This window comes from Coloeus monedula (genome assembly GCF_965178545.1).
Source record: "Coloeus monedula genome assembly, chromosome: 1".
NCBI lineage: Eukaryota > Metazoa > Chordata > Aves > Passeriformes > Corvidae > Coloeus > Coloeus monedula.
In genome coordinates, this window is record NC_138781.1 from 28,088,358 (window position 1) to 28,109,114 (window position 20,757).

Sequence of the window (20,757 nt, forward strand, 5' to 3'; positions counted from 1 at the left end):
CTTGCACTCTTCTTGTATTAACTTGATAAAGCAACCCAGTGGGGAAATGATGAGCTTCAAAACTCATCCAGGTGGATAAGGTGATGAAGCTAAACAAAACCCTTTCTGAAATTTATCTTTTGATATACTGACAGCTTGCACTGTGTCTACCTGTATTGTACCCAGACTGATGTACTGTCCATCAATATCAGATGGCAAACAGTGATTTGCTGTAATTTTCATATTGCAATGAAAACTGCAATTGCCATGTTGATGTACCAAACATTTATAAAGGAGACAGACAAGCAGGATGTGGGTTTAAACCTTTTGGGCTGCTGCATGGTTTTGGAAAAACACCAGCAGAACTCTTTAAATTTTCTGAGAAAGGGAAATTTATATAAATTCTGGGCTTCATCTGGAATCTTCAAAAAGATTTTTCTCTCCCCCTAGAAAGATTCCTATCAATATTGAACAGAAGAAATGAGATTAATGGGTGAATGAGAGCTGTACGCTGCCATTCCAGCCGGGGATGAAAAAGCGCTCTGCCGCAAGTGCAAGCTGTAGAAACTCTTTGTACTCTGGTATGAGCAGTTCACACAAACAAGGCAGATGTGATAATTATAGAAGCCAACCGCACAGTGCTACAACATCCGCAGACACTGGATTAGCCCACTTGTACTTTTCTTTCTTGTCCTTTATGGGGTTTTCTCCTATTATTTTAGAATAGTGAAACTTTCTCTGTTTGCAGTGAGGGCGGCTGATTTTTTTATAACGCCGTGCTACGGCGCTGGGCACAGAAGCAAAAGGGATTCTGGGTGAGTTTGTTTTACAGGAGTGTTAAAAACGAGTAAGTAACCGGCGGCTCAGCCGCTGGAAGGGGTGGGACAGATCCCTTCGCACCCGCCCGGGGCCGGCCCCGCTCCGCCCCACGCGCAGCGCTATAAACAGGCGGCGCGGGGGCCCCGCGGATTCTCCGCTTCCAGCCATGGCTCCCGAGCGGCCCCCGCCGGCGTTCGCCGAGGCCGGGCAGCAGAGTGGGCTGCAGGTGTGGCGCATCGAGCGGCTGGAGCTGGTGCCCGTGCCCCCGAGCCGCCACGGCGACTTCTTCGTGGGGGACGCGTACCTGGTGCTGCGCACGGAGCGCCGCGGGGCCAGCGTCGCCTACCGCCTGCACTACTGGCTCGGTAGGAGCGCGGGGAGCCGCGGGCGGGCCGGGGAGAGCCCGCAGTGCCCACCCTGCTGCTGAAGGGCTTGCCGGGCTCCAGGGAACCGCGGCAGGCTTCCCCGCCCTTCTCAGTAGGGCTGCGGGTGCGCGGCTTCCGAGCGGAGATACTCGAGGTGGAGGCAGAAGTAGGGCTGCCACCGAGGATCAGGGTGATGCCAAGCGTCATCCCTTGCGATGCTGAGGGACTAAGTGGTGGGACAGTGGGGTATGGCAGAAAGGTGAAAGCTTGCTCTCTTTGTCGTGTTAGTTTGGAAAAGTGCTGAAGTGTTTAAGTCAAATCTTGGCTGCACTCGACAGAGATTCTGGAGTGAAATCCTGCCTTCACTCACGTGAAGAGTTTTCTTGCCTTTGTTTCCATCTGGATGAAAATTTCCTCTTGGGCATCTCCCTGTGGTCTTGTTGCCCTGATTAGTGTCTGGGTGTTGTCTTTTTCAGCTAGATTAATCTTGCTTTCTGGTGATACAGAGATCACGTGCAAAGGCACCAGGTTTTCTTTAAAACTTCTTTAATATCAATCTGACGGCCTGCTGGCATTGGAACTGACCTGATGTCTTTTGCCTTCCACCTTGACTAGCACACTTTACATAAAAACTGGAGTCTGACACAAGGATGTGTTTTGCGTGACTTCCTCATCTCCTGGAGATTTCTTGTGACTTCCCCATCTGGCCATAGAGTCATCCTGCCACAGTGGTTACTGTTTAGCTGCCTGAAACCTAATACTTTTTTCTTGTTTTGCCAACAAGTTTGTGTTTGTAGGCAATCATCTCAATGAATACAAATAACGATAGGTGTATTAACATTAATATGCTTGAGTTGCTGTAGTTCTCATTGTACTTTTGCATGCACTGAAAAATAATTGCAGATAAAGCTGGGATTGTTTCTGCATAAATGTTTGAGCCTTGAGTTCTGCATGTGTTAGGAGTTTTCCAGCTGGCAAGCACATAGTGTCTGTCTCTGGTAAGAGTATAAGCATAAATGGCAGTGTAAATGAATTTCTGGCAGAGGCTTTTCTGTGAGTAGTGCTGCTAATTAGTGGCAGGGTTTGGCTGTGTAGACCTTTGTTAATGAAGATGGAACTACTCATGTCTTAGTGAAGGTCTAGTGGACACATCACAAGGACATGATGTAAGGACTGTTTGCAGCTTTTGGGAAGGGAAGGTAGACCAGTGACTGACATTTGCAGCAATTAAAACCTCATTGCTGGTGGCTGAAGAGCTTTAGTTGTTCACATTGATGCGCATTTTGTGCTGATGCGGTGCTATCCAGATACTCTAAATGGCTTCGGGTGATCTGGGCACCCACTGTTGTTGTGCAGCTGGCAAGGTGACAGCAGGGAGGCTCACTGCTGGCAAACCCCTTCCTGCTTGTAAGATACTTCAGCAGCAGGGTGGTAAATCTCAAACACTGCTGCACACTTAATAGAAACAGGAGACCAGAACTTCAAACAAGGTGTGTAGGGAGGGCCAGTCACAGCCAGGGTAAGAACCATAGAATTATTTTGGTATTTTTAACTGATTCACAGTGCTATTTCATGCACCAAACTTTTCCCTTGTAAGCAAAGATTGTATAACCTGTGGGCCAGAAGATCACAATAGGGTCTTTCTGAGGACTTCCCGTAAGTGTCTCTGGACAGCTGCAGCAGTGACTATCACTCAGACTTTGGGATGTAAAGAAAGAATTCTTGTGATGGGGGAAACACTGAAGAACAAGGGCCTTGCCATTTGGTAACACAGTCCTACTCCTGCTAGTCATCTGTAGTATGTTATTGTGGCAGATGCATACAGTGGCTGTGAGTGTGAATGGATTCTGACCAGCAAAAAAGACCCCCAACATCAAATTTTCCTATGACATAGTGGTAAAGGTCCTCCTGATTCCTTGCTTAGGCACACCCAAGGGATTAAAAGAAGATCTAGACCATGGAAGGATGGTCTGTGACCTCGATATACTGAGTCTTGAGCTGTGACTGGCATTCTATGGGTAAAGTGACCCCACACAGTTGTTCTGCTATGCTGAAGCTTCCTGTGGGAAAGCCAGTGTCTCACATACACTGACAGGCTGTTGAGGTTGGATAATTTCTGAGCAAGCTAACCTGGGTGTATCGACACTGTTGGCATAGGTGAGCAATCACTGTGGATCTGTGTCACTGCAGCTGTACCCATTTTTGAGGTTGCCCAGACATCCTGGCTCAGTTGTCTCTATTGGCACTTGAGGGATGCCTTGGTATCTGAACTAATCCTAAGGGAGCTGTCTGGACTTGAAACTATCGCTGGTGCAAACAGCATGCACTGTGCCAGCATGAGACTACTTGTGGGAATGAGATTGGCTATACCCCACTTAGTATCTTTAATAAAATCATTCATGGTGTCTTTTAACTATTTTTTAACCCTTGTTCCCAGAGATGAAGTCATAAGATCTGTCCATGTGAACCAGGATCTAGTATGGTAAAAACTTATTCTTTTTACTTTATGCTCTGGCTTACTCATAGCTGTTTGTGCCTTAGACTGTAAGGTAAATCTGGTTTTCACGCAAGCTTGAATAACTTATGCTTGGACTGGTGCTCTCTTGATTTTTTTTTTAATGGAGTTTTACCGAGTATTTATTGCGTAACAGCTATGAGACCAAGTCTGATAGTAGTTCTTATCTCTGTTCAAAAACCATTTTTCTTTAACCCTGAACCCTGTTAATGCAATTGCAAGTAATAATTTAGAAGGATCTAGTCTTAATGGATATGAATACCCCTATTTAGAAAAAGAAACAAAACACCCCTAAAACCTCCAAAACCAACTTTAAGGTGGTACCCAGGTCTGAGGAAGCATGTTGGAACATAGCAAGTTCTTCTGTCATTGAGTGATTGAGGGCTAAATGGAAGGATTCCTTATTCTTCTATAGTTACTGAGAAGCCTGGTTTTTTAGACTTGATTCTATTTGTGCTTTCCTTGAAACAATTAAAACTGCTGAAAATGTTCATCAAAAATGTATGGGCACTCATTAAAAGCTTTGGTTTAATATACAGCCTGTTTTCAGCATGTACAGGCATCAGCACACAACGTCAAGAGGCTATTTTGCCACAGTCCTGGGAAGAGGTTAATGTCTATAAGGTACAAAACAAAGTGTGACCTCATGAAGCAGATATCTGAGTCCGAAAGCTGCTTTGCTTTCTCCCAGCTGTACCAGGCAAAATATCTTGCTTGCATTATAGTGTCAAGAGGACTGCTTTTGAATTATTTCAGCTTTTTGGCTTGGTGAGTTGTTCTTAGCATAAATATATGGTTTACCATCCAGACATGACCTTTCTTTCTTTGAACTTCAGCTCAAAATCCAAAAATCATTATGGCTGACACTTGCCGTGCTAAACTCAATTAAATTATTCTTTTGTTTGAAGATTCTAAGAGAAGATGAACTTCACTACTTTTCACTCTTTTTTTCCTTATGAATGCAGTTCTACAAGTAGTCAAAAAATGGCCTGGAAGATCATGTTATTTGGTGGTGAACAAGCTTATGATTCAGTGCTTTGTTGCCACATAAACATGGGTTATACAACCTGCTGCAGGCAGTGCCTAATTGTTGCAGAAATAATTTCTCGAACAGAATTCAAAATTATATTTATGCTTTATTGACATATTTCCTCTTATTTCAGGGAAAGAATGCACCCAGGATGAAAGCACAGCTGCAGCTATCTTTGCTGTTCAAATGGATGACTATTTAGGAGGAAAGCCTGTGCAGAGTAGAGAAATTCAAGGATATGAGTCTACTGAGTTTGTGGGCTACTTCAAAGGAGGAATTAAATACAAGGTAAAGAGTCTGTCAAAATACATTCTGAAATTGTAACATTTTTCCCCACATAAAAATCAAATGGTTTTCTTTGTAAATGGAGATTTTAAAAATAGTTTCTCAATGCTTTGTGGGTTTAGATCTGAATCACCCATCTTAAACTGTAGGAGTCCCAGAGTTTGTACAGAAAGCAGCAGCTTGTTTGTCAGTGCCTTTTCTGATATAGGAAAACCTTTCCCAATTTTTTTTCCCACAAAATAAAGCTGTCCTGAAATTTCATACTTGTGTGTCTAAGGGAGCTCACAGTAGGGACTCTCTGTGTCTGGGAGGTGTTAAATCTCACAGAAATAATTTCTGTCTTGTAGACTGAATAATTGTGTTCAAATGCAGAACCCAGTGTGCTCAAGTGGTTAGAAACATGCAGAGTGGAAAAGACCAGAAGCTCACTTGGATCTAAAAATGTTGCTTTTGCAGTCCTACTGCAGTTACAATCTCCCAAACACGTTTTTGAAAAATTTTATCTTTTGGAAAGGTGTAATGTCAGTGTCCTTGTGTCACTTCCAGAAGCTGAGTAACTGAAAGGTAACTTTTTTTTTAAACATATGTGGGGTTTTTTTAAGAATAAAGTAATGTATCTCCTGAGAATGTCTCCATAGTAGAAGTTCTGGGAGCCATGGCTCATTCAGCCTTTTTTTCCCCATTATGAAGGTTTTTAACTTCTCATTGTCTACACAACCAAGGTTTTAACTCTGCATAAGTGATGTTGGCAGTGACATGCCCAAACTTTTATGTTTTAATTTTTTTCTTTGTCATTTCAAGAGCCAGTTTCTCTTCCAACCCAAGGTCTGGGTCTCCCAGAGGAGGGGAGAATGCTGCCTCAAAGAGGCAGACATCCAAGCCAGTTTACAGGATTATGCTTATATTTACACTCACAGATCAACAGTTTGCTCTCACTTCTCCTAGTGTGGTACTCCTTGCCAGGTTCACTCTGAAGTTGCAAATATTCCTTCCATAAAATTACAGAGCTGCTGTGGAATTGTCCGTCCATCTACATGTAACCAGGGACTAAAACCACCCGGACCTCTGAGATTCAAGTTTGGAAAACTTCAAAAGGAGCTCCATATTTCTCTGCTTTTCCTCAGTCCTTGACTTTTGTCCTGACAATGGGGTTCAGTATTACCTCATCCTCTGACAGTGGCTGGAGAGTGCTGTAAATTCTGTGCTTTCACTTTCCCTGTTTATCTGAAAAGCCTTTGAAGGAGGGTGACTTCTGTTCCCTTGGCTAAATGTTCACACCTGCCAATTCTGCAGCAGTGGTGTCTGTCTGGTCTGTGGTCAGCACTCTTAAACAGTACATTACTTTGGCTTGCTTCTCACTGCATAAACTATTTTTTCCACTGCTAGCTCCTCATCTGTAGCCAAAAAAATAAAAAAGTAACTCTGCAGAAATCAAACTGAAAATAAAGCTGGCTGCTTTGTTTTGTTTTATTCAGGCAGGTGGTGTTGCCTCTGGATTTAATCATGTCATTACTAATGATCTGAGTGCTCAGAGGCTGCTGCATATCAAGGGCCGGAGAGTTGTAAGAGCCACAGAAGTCCCCCTGGCTTGGACCAGCTTCAACAAAGGAGATTGTTTCATTATTGACCTCGGAAATGTGAGTATTTTCTAGAGCAAAACACTGAGAAGTAAAAGCTGCATCCCTTCCAAGGTTTGAGTTATCCCCTAAAATGCAAAACTGATTTTGTCACTCATGTGAACCAGCAGAAAGAATCTACTTTAGAGAATTAGTTTTAGTGTCACACCACTTGAAATGTTTCAGACTGCCCTAAATGTTTCCTGGAGTGTACAACAGATTATCCATCAAGAAACAGTTCTCTTTCCCATTCAAGGCATTGTGATTTTTCACTACTAGTGTTTGAAGAGCTTAAACAGCTCACTATAAGTCCAGTTTGAATTTTGCAGTCTCTACCAGATGAATGGGATCAGTGCTAGTGCTCAGAGCAGAACACAGATTCAACCATTCTCTTAAGAGCATTTCTTCATAGTCATCAAACTTTGATAGTGACAGTTGACCCTAAAGAAACAAATGCAAAAGTGGTTATAAAACTACTTGAGTATTTCAAGAGATCACTCGAGAAGCAATGCCATGCTTCAAGGCTTTCTGCTGAAAACAAGTAGAGACAGCACAGAAGAATATTGACAGATAAGACAATTTTGCTTGTTTCAAATGACTTAAAGTTTAGTACTGTCACCTCAGAGTACATGCTAAGACTTTCTGATACTAAGAGAAGCAGCTGGGATGTAGACCACACTAATTAGATGTTAGTTACCAATTTGAAATTGTTCCCATGCCTGATATGCTCACATGTAATGGAAAGCATGTGAAAGGAAATAGCTTATCTGCAGTTGATTTTAACTGTACTGCTTCACAAGGAAGAGGTCAGCTGCTTCAAGATTTCAGTGTTCTCCTGACCTATTGAAAAGTGGGCTCATCTGAATTTACGGTGATCATTTGACTTTTTCCTCTGAAAAGCAGCCCCTAGCGTGACAGTTGAAGATAATCGGTATAGCTACTTGATACCAATATGTCTTTGATTTTTTATTATGCTTCACAGCCTTCAGATGGAACATCAAATAGTGTTTTTTGAATATTATCCTAGTTCTCATATGTCAATATGGTTTAATCATCTGGAATACCCTGGCGATCAATATCCAAAGTAATCTCTCAATTTTGCCACTTTGCATAGAAAACTCAAATCATCTATTCCCTTTCAGAGTTAACCCATGGGAGATGCAAGGTTTGGAACTAAACATTGCTAGAAAATGCTGCTTTTACAGTAAGGCTGTGATCGGGCTTGAGTTTTCTGGAGTTATCCTCCCATGGACATGATGTGGAACTGGATGTACTCCATGAATTCCACTTGTCCTGACCCTTACTGTGCTGCAGTTACTCAGATGGCCTTGAGTAATTACTCAGGCCACACTGCAGACGTGGCAGTGACACTGATGAAATGCACTATGGGTGTATTGCAGTTTTACATGTATCACTCGGGGCCCATCCCTTTCAGTGAGAGTGCTGTCACCAAACAATTTAAATGTAATACGGCTTTATAGTCTTTACCTGATACTGAATGTACATTGGGAGCCTTTTACTTTTTTTAGTGTAAGGTCACTGGCTTCTGATCCACTGTTTGACAAGACAGAGGTCAAGCAGCAGTGCAACAATGTGCCTTTGTAGGAAGAAAGAGTAGGTGTGAACAATATCTAGAACCCTTTTTTTTTTTTTTTTGCCATTCTATGGGAAATGTCAGTCAAATCACATGACTAAAACAGGTCTTAGTCTTGTCATGCCATTTGGGTAAGGGAGATGGGTTTTCTTAGATGTACTGACAAGTTAAGGAAAAAAGTGGTTTAGCATCTAGATATTCATAGTTGTAGGTTATTATATAAACCAGACCGTGCTTGTGGGAGATGAAAAGGCCATATGTGCAATAGTTCAGGATTAAGATATACAAGTCTAGTGAAGTACCTCTAAATAAATGGGAGTGATAGAAAATACAGTGTCACAGGAGAAATCTTGCTCAAGTTTTCTAAGAGCTATATTTCAATCTGAAATAACTGTACTTCAGATTGAAATTTTCCATGACTAGAGGCCCATTGTAAATGGGCGAGGCTTCATGAGTCTTTACAGGAGCTCTTAATTGAATTTAAGGTTCCTTTGAAGAAAGAAAAGTATTTTGGCTAAAGTAGATTCCCTTGCTTAACAGTTGAAATAAAATTAATCTTAAATAGGATTGCTTTTGAGTCTTGGGATTTATTGCAGAGCACTACAGACTCATTGTCCAAGAATAATGGGCAGTAATTTCATAAAATAATGAGCTTATGGTCAGTGATTTTAATATCAAATTACTGTAGTGTATCAAATAAGATGAATTTCCAAGATTTACTTTCCCCAGTCTCTTAGCTAACCAGAAGGATGGTCTCTATGGCATTGAAAAATTGCTTGTGCTGTTCATTTCCTGTTATATTTTATCAAGCCACTTATCTAATATAATAAAAAATTGTTTCACTTTTCCCATGGAGTTCAATTACTGCAGTATTTTAAACTCATGGTTTAAACAGATAAGGGGAAATTATGAAAGGTAATAATGATTAGGAATAAAATCATTACTAATCACTAGGGTTTTTTCCTTGATAGGGATAATGCTTTAAGCAAAAAGTAAGTGTGTGCATTTCTAGCTAGGTTCACATATTTACAGTTCATGTTCTGATGTTTATCTCTGTTCTGATGTTTATCTATACCTAGATCATAGAACAGTTTTGGTTGGAAGGGACCTTTAAAGGTCATCTAGATCAATTCCCCATGCAATGAGCGGGGATGTCTTCAACAAGTTCAGGTTACTCTGAGCCCTGTTCAGCCTGATCCTGAATGAAGGTTATTCTATCTTGATCCAGTCTTCTAAGTTACTGGACTCAAACCTTGGCTGAAAATAAGATTAAAAAATAGTGTTGTAACTGCCTGTCTCCTGACCCCTCTCTTAAAAGTGGTTGGGATCCCATGGGGCCGTATCCAGTGTGCACAACCCACACAGCACCTTGGCTGATTTGTTACTAAACCACATTTACAGCACTTCAAATACCATGCACAGGTCTCATCTTGCCTCCTTTGAACTCTCTTGGCTGGAAAATAGATGCAAAAGGCAGAGAAAGCACTGTCTGTGATATGAGGGGAGTTATTATCTGTGGGTAATGTGTGAAGACCTTTTAGTCAAGCAGTCTTCTGTAACACTCTGAACTGAGAGCTGTGACTGTACTTGATCTTCCTGTACAGTGACTGAGTCAGGAGAGTGTTGGCATGCCAGATCCTAATTTAAGTTGGGGTTTTTTTCTACATGGGATTTACACAACACCTCTTTGATGAACCTGGGAACCTCTCTGTAAGGGAGCCTTTGGGGCAGGCAAGACAAGAGCAGGGCAGTTGCTGAAAGGCCTGGAGTAGAGCACACCTTGCTTTGTTGGGTGCTGCTCAGTGCATCTTGTCCTGGTGTAGCTCTGCTCAAGGCCTTCCAGGAGCTGTTATCTTCTGCCACACAATCACAGAATATGTTAAGTTGGAAGGGACCCACAAGGATCATAAAGTCAAACTCTTAGCTCTGCACAGAACAGCCCCAAGAGTCACACCATGTGCCTGAGAGCATTGTCCAGATGTTTCTTGAACTCTGTCAGGCTTGGTGCTGTGACCACTTCCCTGAGGAGCCCATTCCAGTGCCCAACCACCATCTGGATGAAGAACCTTTTTCTAATACCCAGCCTAAACTCCCCTGATACAACTTCAAGCCACTCCTACAGGTCCTGTCACTGGACACCAGAAAGAATCAATCAGTACCTGCCCCTCCTTTTCCCTCATGAGGAAATTTTAACTGCAATGAGGTCTTCCCTCAGCATCCTCTTCTCCAGGCTGAAGAGACCAAGTGAACTCAGCTGCTCCTCATACAGCTTCCCCTCAAGGCCCTTCCAATCCTGTCCTGAGCTATTGCTGGTATCCCGCCTGAGAGGCACCAGGATGGGTTTGGCAGTTCTTGGTGGCCTTAAACTGCCTCACCTTGCTCTGTGCTCCTCTTTACCTCCAGATGCAGCTCTCTCTGTTTCACCCCATCCTCCAGCCACCTCCCCTTAGGCACAACCCATTTTCTTCCTTCATCACCAAGACAATTCTCAAAACAGCAAAGAGCAGGAGAGGGCATGGAAAGTGATCACAGAAGGCAAGGAAAAGGATGAATCACTGTGCCATTTAATGAATAATGTACATACAGTTTTCCAGGCTATTTTAGTTCTTATCTCAATGCATATGTAAATATACTGTATATGTGTGTATTTCTGATAAGATGTGCTAAAGTCTTTCATATCTTTTTGTCATCTTTTGTCAATTTTCTTGGTTTAAAGTGGGAAGGAAACTGGTCACTATTGTGAAATATTGGCGTATACTGGTGATATACAAAATTGGAATGTTGAGATGTGTTAATAATTTGGGTAGTTATCAAAACATGCAGCAGAAGTAATGGGAATAACAATGAAATAAAGCAATGTGAATTGATCAGCTGATTTTATTGAAACCTTCCCAACTCATTATGGGAAGCCCTGCTGTATGAAGGCTGTCTGAAGTTGTATCCTTAGTGACCAGCAAAAATACCCTCTGTGCGTGTGTTTGGATAGAGCTCTGTAAAATGTAAGGCTTGATTGTCTGATTAATCTCTTAATGGGAGACAGCAGCTGTGCCATGAGCTAGGTGACTGCAGAGGGCAGGCAGAGGGATGTGCACTGCTCAGCCACCTTGAAGAAATTAAGAGACAATTGTTAAAATAAGGGGGTGAAGGACGATGTGTGATAACTACCACTGAGGTTTGAGCTTGGGCCTGATTGCAGCTGGAAAGTTTTGTCAGTACAATAAAAGTTCTGCAGACAGAACATTACCCTTCTCCCAAAGGAAGAGTGCAGATGGGTGAAGTGATAACTATAGCTCAAGCTAAATGAAAATTGAAGGTAAACTGTACTCAGTTGTCCATTCTTCCTGTTCCCATAATGGTGGTTATAAACTGATTTATAGACAGCCAAGAGGTTGCTGGTTTGAAATTTAAGAACCCACAATGTTCTTAGAAACAACTTGTGCTATCTAGCAATCAATGCATATAATTCTCAAGGGCTTCATGAATCCAAATGAAAATTATGAAGTTAGAACTCAAAAGTATGAGACTGAACAGAGTTCTCATGTATCTGTCAGCATGTTCCTACTAGAATACCTGGCATAATAAGCAGGTCGAAAGAAGAAAAACTGCTGCTGTGCAACAAAGACACTAGAAGAAATACATCAGGCAAAAAGGCTGGCTTTTTATGACAGCTGCTTTTCATAACAACTGTTAACTTGGTATAGATTCAATTATGTTTACAAAAAGAAAAGTAACTTCTGCTTTTTAAAGAGCAAGAGAACAGATACTTGCTTTATGATTAAGACCACGAGGTATGATTCAGCATCACATTGCAACCTTAAGCACAGTTGTCTTGGTGGCTTCTGTAATCTTCTTCCCTCACTATCTCTTTTAGCTTCTTTTCTTCTCTTCCATTGGATAAAGCAGTTCACAACAGACACATTAATTGCTTTAATAAAGTCACTGTTAAGGTATAAATAAGGCTGGAAGAGCGGATTCTTGCATTTTATCACTGTATGTTTCTAGTTGCTTTCCCTGGCTCTAACAACTGACTCATGTTGTTTTTCCACGCACATGTTTCTCCTACAAATAACCTCTTCCCCAGTTTCCCCCAGCTGAGAGTTAAACTATTGCTCATGCTGTAGCAGGGAGCTGCCAAAGAAGTAGCTGAGCTTGAAGAACTAAAGTGCTTTGGTTCTTTATTAACTTTATAGACTTATTAACAGCATTAAAATATTGTTCTATCTATACAATGTGTATCTTGATAAGCAAGCATCTTAATTTTTCTATAATTCTGTGAGCCAGTTACTCCAGCAGGGATGCCAGCATTCTGGAAGTTGCTATAGTCTCAAAGTCATCAGATGCAGAAAAATAAAAGGAAGTCCTTTCCCCCCCACCCCACCCTCCCACCCCCGCCTTCAGTTAAAGTATTCAGAGTATGGATTTTTTTTCTTCATACTCTATGGACTGGAAAATTTCCCCTCACCCCCACTTGCACACAGAAGAGTAGCTGAACCAGAGGTGATCCTTTAAGCTCCAGGTGAACTGGACATAAATGTATCCACAAGGATTCAGTTAAGTTAGTTTACTTCCTGATGTTGTAGGAAATCCAGATGTTTTGCTGCTTGAGCTGCTGTTGTTTAGAATTAAGATCATCCTGGTATTAATGCCTTAATCCACTGTGGTATAGCAAGGGCTATTCCTAGTGCATACTAGCAAAACAGGTGGGAGAGGAAACATGAAGGTACTGAGTGCATGACTGTGCTATATCTGACTTATTTTTAGTCTGAAAATTTGTTCCATTTGAGTCAAGTGGGAGACTCCAAAGACTGGTTACAAAGACACTATTGTAATTTTACTAGGGCCAGGCTCAGGGTGGCCTCAGAGGTATTCTGACTGAATGAATTTGAAGTTTGTTTTGGATTATCAAAACTCCGCAACTTTCAATGGTTCACTGTATTACAGTTTCAACAAATGTAAAAGGTAGATTTGATGGATATGTGAAATGAGAGGGATTTTTTCTCTGCCTCTATCAAGAATTCAACACTCAAGAAAGAAAAACATTGAATAACTTAAGGAGAAAAATGCCTTTGGAGGTCTATATTAATCCAGTTGAATCCAAACATTCTTCTTAATACATATGGTTAGTTCCTAAAAACCAGCCTGAATGTCAATGAACTGACAGAAAAGAGCTGCATTCTAGCTATTTTTGTTCAGTTATTTTCCCCATCATGTGGACTTTGTTTCCTTGATTTAGCACTTTTCTATACTTAAAAAAGCATTTTTTTAAAAAGCTCCACACTCTTGCTTTAGGGCTCCCTGTTTTATTTCCAAAAACTTGGTGTTTGAAATACAAATACCAATGTAATATGCCACTGTTTTACAGATAGTTAAAATTAAAGGCATTAGAAGTATTTCTGTTGTTTGCAGTCCATATATGAACTTTTTCCAAGTTTATTTCTATTTTGTATTGTCATTTCTCCTTTAAACATATTAAGTTTAATTACAGGACTAGACTTTTAACAAAGTAGAGTTTTAGCTAAAAGGAACTTGTGCCTTATCAGAGCAGCTGTTCACTAATTACCATGAAGAGTCTCAGCTGAATGCCTGCCAATTATTTTGATAATATCATGATAAGATATTTATAAAGCTTTGCCAATATACATGTATGTTCCATCTGCCTCTAGTGTTGCTGGGCTTTTTCCTCTACTTCCCTCAGGAGGTGAGTACTAGGAGTGCTGGCTCCTTTGGGGACCTCTACATCACAGCTGCTCTCCTCCTGACCCACCTTTCCTTACAAGCCTCATCAGCCTTTCTTCTACCTGCTGTGAAACCACTGCAGTGGCATTCTGTGATGTGGTTATTTGCCCAGGCTCTGATCTACTTCTGAACAGCAGCAGCTAAGCCAAAGGGAAAAGAGGAATTAAGGCAATTATAACTTTTACAACCATTCTTTTCTTGCTTTCAGCCCTTTAGTCTGAATTATGGGGGTAAGGAGAATGTAGTATGGCATTTCACAGGAGTGAGCAGATTTAGTTGAAGAGTTTTCTTTCTTTGAGTCCCTCTCATTAGAGCTGTACCTCTGCTGCACCAAATGGTGTGGTTCAGAGAAACAAAAGCCATCCTGACTGACAGACATTGAGTCAGCATAACTTGCATCATGACAAGATGAAAAGGTACACACTATAGATTTTAGCTGTCTCTCAGCCAAGAGTGGTCTTTTTTTTAACTGAGGTGCAGTTACATTCTGAGAGAGTGTTCTGCTGTATATGTGGGCAAAGGTGAGCAGGTTTAAGGTGTATCAGGGCCTCCAAAGAAAGAATAGAGGCATACCAGCTTGTGATACTTGGCTTAAATTCTTTCCTTAATGAAAGCTTAAAGTTTATTTCAATATTTTAAAGTTAATGAGACAAACATTTCACTGTTATTTTCCACCTAAATTGAAGTCTCACTACAAACTTGTTTCAAATTAGAGTTTTGAAACCTATTTAATTTATTCAGCTTTTAACTGTCTCTTCATGTAAGAGAATGCAAATCAGCAAATACAGTAGGGGCCTGGAGATTAGTAGGTATTGCAACAGACGTATAGGTTTAAAACACTGGCATGTTTAGGGCGTGTTTAACTAGAGAAAAACTTCTTCATGGATTTAAGCTTCTTGGCTTTTGCTGTTATTGTCCTGGCTATGATCCACAGAAATGACCACAAAAGATCCAGAAAAGAGAGTATATTTTCATTCGCCTCCAGACTAAGGAGGCTGTCAGTTGAATACAGAGGTGGCTATGGTTTAGAAGGGAAAAAATTGTTTTTTATGTCACTTCTGAAATAAGTGATTTTTTTGTTTGTTTTTCCTTCTCTTGCACTGCATGCCATTTGGGGCTGGAGCAGGAAGCAGGAGGTGTACTTTCACAGTCCCCTTCCATACAGGGAAAAGTGCCAAGGTGCTCTTGCTCAGGGTTACACATGAGCCATGCATAATCATCCTGATGCACAACTTCTGTATAGAAGCTAAATGTTGGGTCATTTTTAATGTGCTGTAGAAGTCTCATGTGACTTGCACAAGGTCACTCTGCAGGCCCGTAGCTATTAGGAGTAAGAGCAGTGAATTCTGACACTGTATGGCTAAAAGACCAAACTGTGTCCCCAAAATGTGTATTTGTGGGGAGACCTTGTTCTGATGACAGTGTGCATGGCACAGACCCAGCCTGCCTTCCCAGCCCCACTCAGGAGCTCTGGGGTGGTCATTGTGATTATTCATTATAACATTTTCTTGCCCTCAGTTGTTAATTGTCCCACTGTGATCTGATAACCATATTGATAGCAACAAATATTAATAAAGGGCATCTCTCTCAGAATTCTCTTTAAGAGATTTAAAAAAATAAATACTGCTAGTGCAAACTTCTGAAAATAAACTGGGCTTGGCACAGGAATTACTGATGAATGAAGCTCTTTTATTTTGAGAGGAGTGAATACTTGAAGTCTGTTTTCATTTTAATGGAAACATTTTTTGTCAACCTGCCAATTCAAAATAAAGTTAGCAAAACAAGCCTAAAAATAGTGAAGGTGTAGTACAGCTAGGAAATTGTGAAAGTAGTGAGTGAGCTAAAGCTAAATATCGTATTTTGCCCATAGTTGAGCACTTTATATGTCTGAAAAAGAAATACATAATTAATAAAAATGTGTCCCAAAAGCTAAATGATTTGTTGGACATGGTTAGATAACTACATGACTGTATTTCAGGTAAATCCATATCTAAATATTAGCCTTCTCAAGAAGCAGCTTTAACTTCTAAAAATCTTTTTGCGGCTTTAAATTGTTGAGAAACCCAATGGACCTAGAGGATGAAATGGATAAGTTATCAGGAAGGCAAACTTGTAGATATTCGGCTTCTCTACTGTGAGGCCTCAAAATTAGATACATTGAAAATGAGATTATTATAGTTCAGAAGGGAAAATTAACTAAATCCAAGCTCCTGAAAGCTTCTAGCACTGAATGCTTAAGATATTTTAGTGATCATAGTAAATATATAACAATATTGTATACTTCGGGACACTTTCATGACTTGTGGCTGCTCGCTTCCTTCTATTTGATTATACAGTACATGAAGTTTTACTTTCAGGCTTTTAATAAAGAGTAGCATCTTTATTCTCTAGTGATAAAAAGAATCAGATTCTTATTTCTCTAGCTTTTACAATATGTGTTTTTTAGATAACTGTGTACGATGGAGCTTGTGAATCTCCAGATCAAGAATGTTTTCAGACACTACTTGTTGATTCAAGTGGTGGTTTATGTGGAGAAGAAAACGTGGAACATGGACTCCATGAGGAAAATAATGAAACCTGCAAATTTAAAAATCTGAAATCCATTACTGGAGATTTTTAAAGATCCTTCTTCCTCAGGCTCATTTGAAGCCTAGAGCCTGTGGACTGTAGGAGAGCTCGGTTTAGTCAGACAGGGAGAATAAACTGTGAATGTGGAGTAACTTGGGTGCAGTGGGGCCTTTAGGAGATACTAGGAAAAGAAAATGTGAATTTATTGTCCAAGAAGTAAAGGTCTTCATAATTTGCAGTGGCAATTTAAGTCTCACAATATCCTTTGTGGTCAGTAGAGCAAAAATACTTATTTTGTAGATGCAACTACTTGTTTGAGGTTCCATCACCAGTTACCAAAAACCAAGAGAAGGCCAATGGGTACAACTGAAGCTGCACTTTTAACCTTTCTGAACGAGCAATCCCCACCAATTGCTGCATCAACACTGAGATAAGGCAATAGATGCCTTACCTCTTCCTCTAGTTCTCTATTTTATGACTTCTTTCTCTTCCTTATTGCTTCTACAGAGTATGGGAAATAAAGAATTCCCATTTATTGCTGCTATACTTCGTGACTCCTGTTTCCTCACATAGCTGCAAATAAGCTCAATTAGTAGGATGTAGGCCAAGATGAGAATGATGCTAAGGAGTCTGTGTTGTGGAAAGTCTGCATGAATTTGGAAGAAAATGGCTGAAGCTGTGCATGGCAATTACAAATGTATTAAAAAATCTGCTCAGATTGGAATGTTTTACTTTCTACACATTCAGTTCTCTAGGAAATTATTTCCCTAAGTATGAACAGACATTTTGTTTTCCTGGGGAAATGTAGAAAGTTGGATTTAAGATAAGGTTGAGACCTGATGCCAGCTACATCTCTAGATTCTGGACACTTGGTAAACTGTCAGTATTTAAACCAGAACTTAGAAGCAATTTTTTTTACTTAAGCCTACAGTCAAGTTGTTAAAGGCAAGCTGAAAACCTCACAGCTTTTGTTGCATGACATGTGCAAGTTGAAAGGGATACAGTTCTGTGAATCTGTGTTGTAATCCTGATGAAGCTTAAAACTTTGTCTTTGAAGAGATGCTTTTGAGGGGAAGGGAGGTTGGAAGGGCACAGTGAGATCACTGAGATCTCATTGTGGGTTTTTTTTGTGTCCAAACTGGTGAAAAGTAACTGTTGGAAGTTCCTAGCACTGTTTTGCATGCAGATGCCATCAATGTTAGCTGTCTTCTAAAAATTTGCATCTGCTAGCAATGAGAAGCTGTGCTTCATCCCTCACTTGTCTCAACCCACCATTCCAAGTACTGGGAAAGACCAACAGTGGTCAGCAGAAAGAGCTAGACTTTTTTTTTAATGGAACAGATTTTCATCTCAAATCTAAATTTTATACAGTTGTACATACAGCATAAAACAACTAAGCCCCAGTAATTTATTCAGTGATGCCTCTGATTCAGATTTGCATTGCAGATGAGCACAAACCAATTCAACCTTTTTAAAAGTTGAAAATGACTGTATACCTTTATTGCTGTACTATTTAAGCTATTCGATAGAATCACGTGAAGAATCAAATTACCTTCTTCCAGGAGAAGGTGGTGGAAGCAACCAGCCAAGATGAATAATTTCCTTGGACTGGCTCCTTCCAGCCCAGCCTCTAACATCCCTTATGTTCTGCCTTTTGTTAGTAATTTTCATCAAGACTGAAATCTAAATTCTTCATTCTGAAGTGCTTCAAGTTCTGGATGAATAATGGGAGTTGCCAATGGGTGTTCTTGGTCTGTATGGCTGAATCAGGTGACCTGTCTTAGGCTGGTTCTGGTGGCTCTCCTTCCTGAGAGGAGCCTCGGGAACATGCTGCATTCTGCAAAGGGTCAGCAAATAAAAACTGGATTGAAAGGTCTAACTGTACTTTTGAGTAACACATACAACCAGGATGTGCCTTGAGATTTTGAAATTAATTTGTTTCTTGACACAGATGAGTACCAGCACTGCTGAAGTACCATAGAAGAGGAGCTGACACATGTAAAACTTGCAGTAGCAAATTTAGGATTTTCTGGTTCTTTGATTAGCTGAAGCTGTATCTGTAATTGGGATGAAACTAAGTCAAACCAAAACTCTGACTATTCTGAGCTCAGCTCAAGTGATCTCCTAGTATGTGGAAGCTAAATTATATTATGTAAATATCTTGCATATTACAGCATCACAGAATGAAATATGTTGGAAAAGACCTCTGAGGTCACTGAGTCCAACCTTCAACTGAACACCACCCTGTCAACCAGACCACAGCACTGAGTGCCACATGCAATCTTTTCTTAAACACCTCCAGGGGTGTGACTCCATCACCTCCCTGGGTAGCCCATTCCAGTGTTTATTCACCCTTTCTGTGAAGAAATTTCTCCTAGTATCCAATGTATATCTCTCCTGGTGCAGTTTGAAACTGTGTCATAGATACTGCAAATATCTACGTGACTTCTAGAAAGCATTTCTGAAAGATCTAGATTCACTGATGTTCTGGTGATTTAGATCCAGTAGGATAATTTCATCATTTTGCTATGTTGAGTCCTATTGCTGATGTGTGTGTTCTCTTCATTATTTCAGGAAATCTATCAGTGGTGTGGCTCATCATGCAATAAATACGAGCGGCTGAAGGCTACTCAGGTTGCTGTTGGCATTCGGGACAATGAGCGAAATGGAAGGTCTAAATTAATTACTGTGGAAGAAGGGAGTGAGCCAGACCAGCTCATACAGGTATTGTAATGTGCAAGCCAGTTGCTGACATAGCTCTGAATTAAAAGTTTTTGCACCTCAGGAACTAAATTGGATTAGGCTGACACTAGGAATACAGATAAAGGCTATAGTAGGCCAATTTATGCCTTTTCCTTCCTTCCTTATCCAAGCAGTGTTAAGTTAATTGGTCATTAGAGTCTGAGATAATGAATCATCTGAGAATACTTTTACAAGAACTAAATGTTTGCTTTGTTGAGTTAGCTGTACAGTGACTGAATTAACAGCATGCCTCATACCTGAGGCACACTATCTGCTCTGTGTGAGGAATGAGCATCCATCTGGGACAGCACCAAACAAGGAAAGACATAGGGTTACTGTGTGTAGAAAGTAAAAAATGTAGCAAATTGCATGTTGATGCAGGGGCCAAGCACACTGCTTTGCATACTTCTGCTCCTATTTCAAGATTGTATGCACCTAGCCTCTAGTAACCCCAGTGAGCCCTTTCCTTGTATGTTTACAAAGTTAAACCATTTACTTAAAACCCCCAGATTTCAGATACCAATGACCTGATCAAAGTAGAGTGGAAAAAAATTTCCCAGGCCACATACTAATAAAAGCATTGTCACTTGACATTTGTGTCCTAAATTAAGCTTTTTCCATTGGTTCTAAAAAGAAGGAAGAGGGAAGCAGGGTCTCAAAGCAGTCCTTCAATAAAATGGACTATGTACAGCCAAGATATTGTCTTGTGCTCCAGATTAGGTTCAGGAAGTAAAGCCAATGGTGCATGCAGGTGTGCAATTATTTTTTGTGGTGCTTACATTCAGTGTGGTCATAACTGGTTACTGCCTGAGCAGCAAAACAGGTGCTGAGCTACCAGGCCATGGTCATGCTGGCTGTGGTGACCCCTTTGGGTGGACTGTCCATATGCTTACAAAGACCTTCTTTCCTGTGCCTGTGAGTACAGATGTGGCTGTGTTCAGAAGTAGAGGAGGTGGCACCCAATGTACTGGAGGTTTTTGAAGGGAGAAAAAACCCAACCAAACAATCCTCTGTCTGGTTTTTTACTTCCTTGTACAGACTTGTCACACTGGCTCTGATGCAGCACGTATTTTACATGTATAACTCTTTTGGAAAGAGCACAGGTTGACAATTAGATAGCAACCTCCTGCTCCTGATTTGAATCACAGCATTGGGTTGCATCCTGCTGCAGCTGTGTCTGGGTGGCACTGGGACTCTGCCCCTGGCCTCAGCTGCTACTGCCAAGCCCATCCTGTGGGCCTCCACTGGAGGCTCTGCACGGAGCTTCTGATAAGCTCGTGTGTGACTTGGGAGCGTTGATCAGAGCAGCTCCCTCTGCTCCTCACATCTGGCTAAAGTGCAGATGCAGAGAAGTTGGACTTCTATGCCACCCCAGCAAGGACACGAGCCAGCTGCAGGCTATCTCCCTGCTGCCCCCCTCCATAGGCCCTGAGGGGCAGGGTTATGCTGCCCTCACCCCTGCATCTGTTTGCCAGACTTTCATTTGTGTGTAACTGTTGTTTTGTAGC

The 20,757-nt window shown here is 41.0% G+C and overlaps 1 protein-coding gene across 1 annotated transcript in view; it reads left to right on the forward strand.

Moving 5' to 3' along the window:
* Positions 1-964: 964 nt before the first annotated feature.
* The window catches only part of SCIN (scinderin), a gene marked incomplete at both ends in the record, with an annotated part of 47,942 nt that continues 28,149 nt past the window's right edge, over positions 965-20,757 (forward strand). The window contains 4 exons of the mRNA XM_082281058.1: positions 965-1,163; positions 4,842-4,996; positions 6,469-6,630; positions 19,082-19,231. Coding sequence (XP_082137184.1) covers positions 965-1,163; positions 4,842-4,996; positions 6,469-6,630; positions 19,082-19,231 — 666 coding nt within the window. The remainder of the gene's footprint in view (positions 1,164-4,841; positions 4,997-6,468; positions 6,631-19,081; positions 19,232-20,757) is intronic.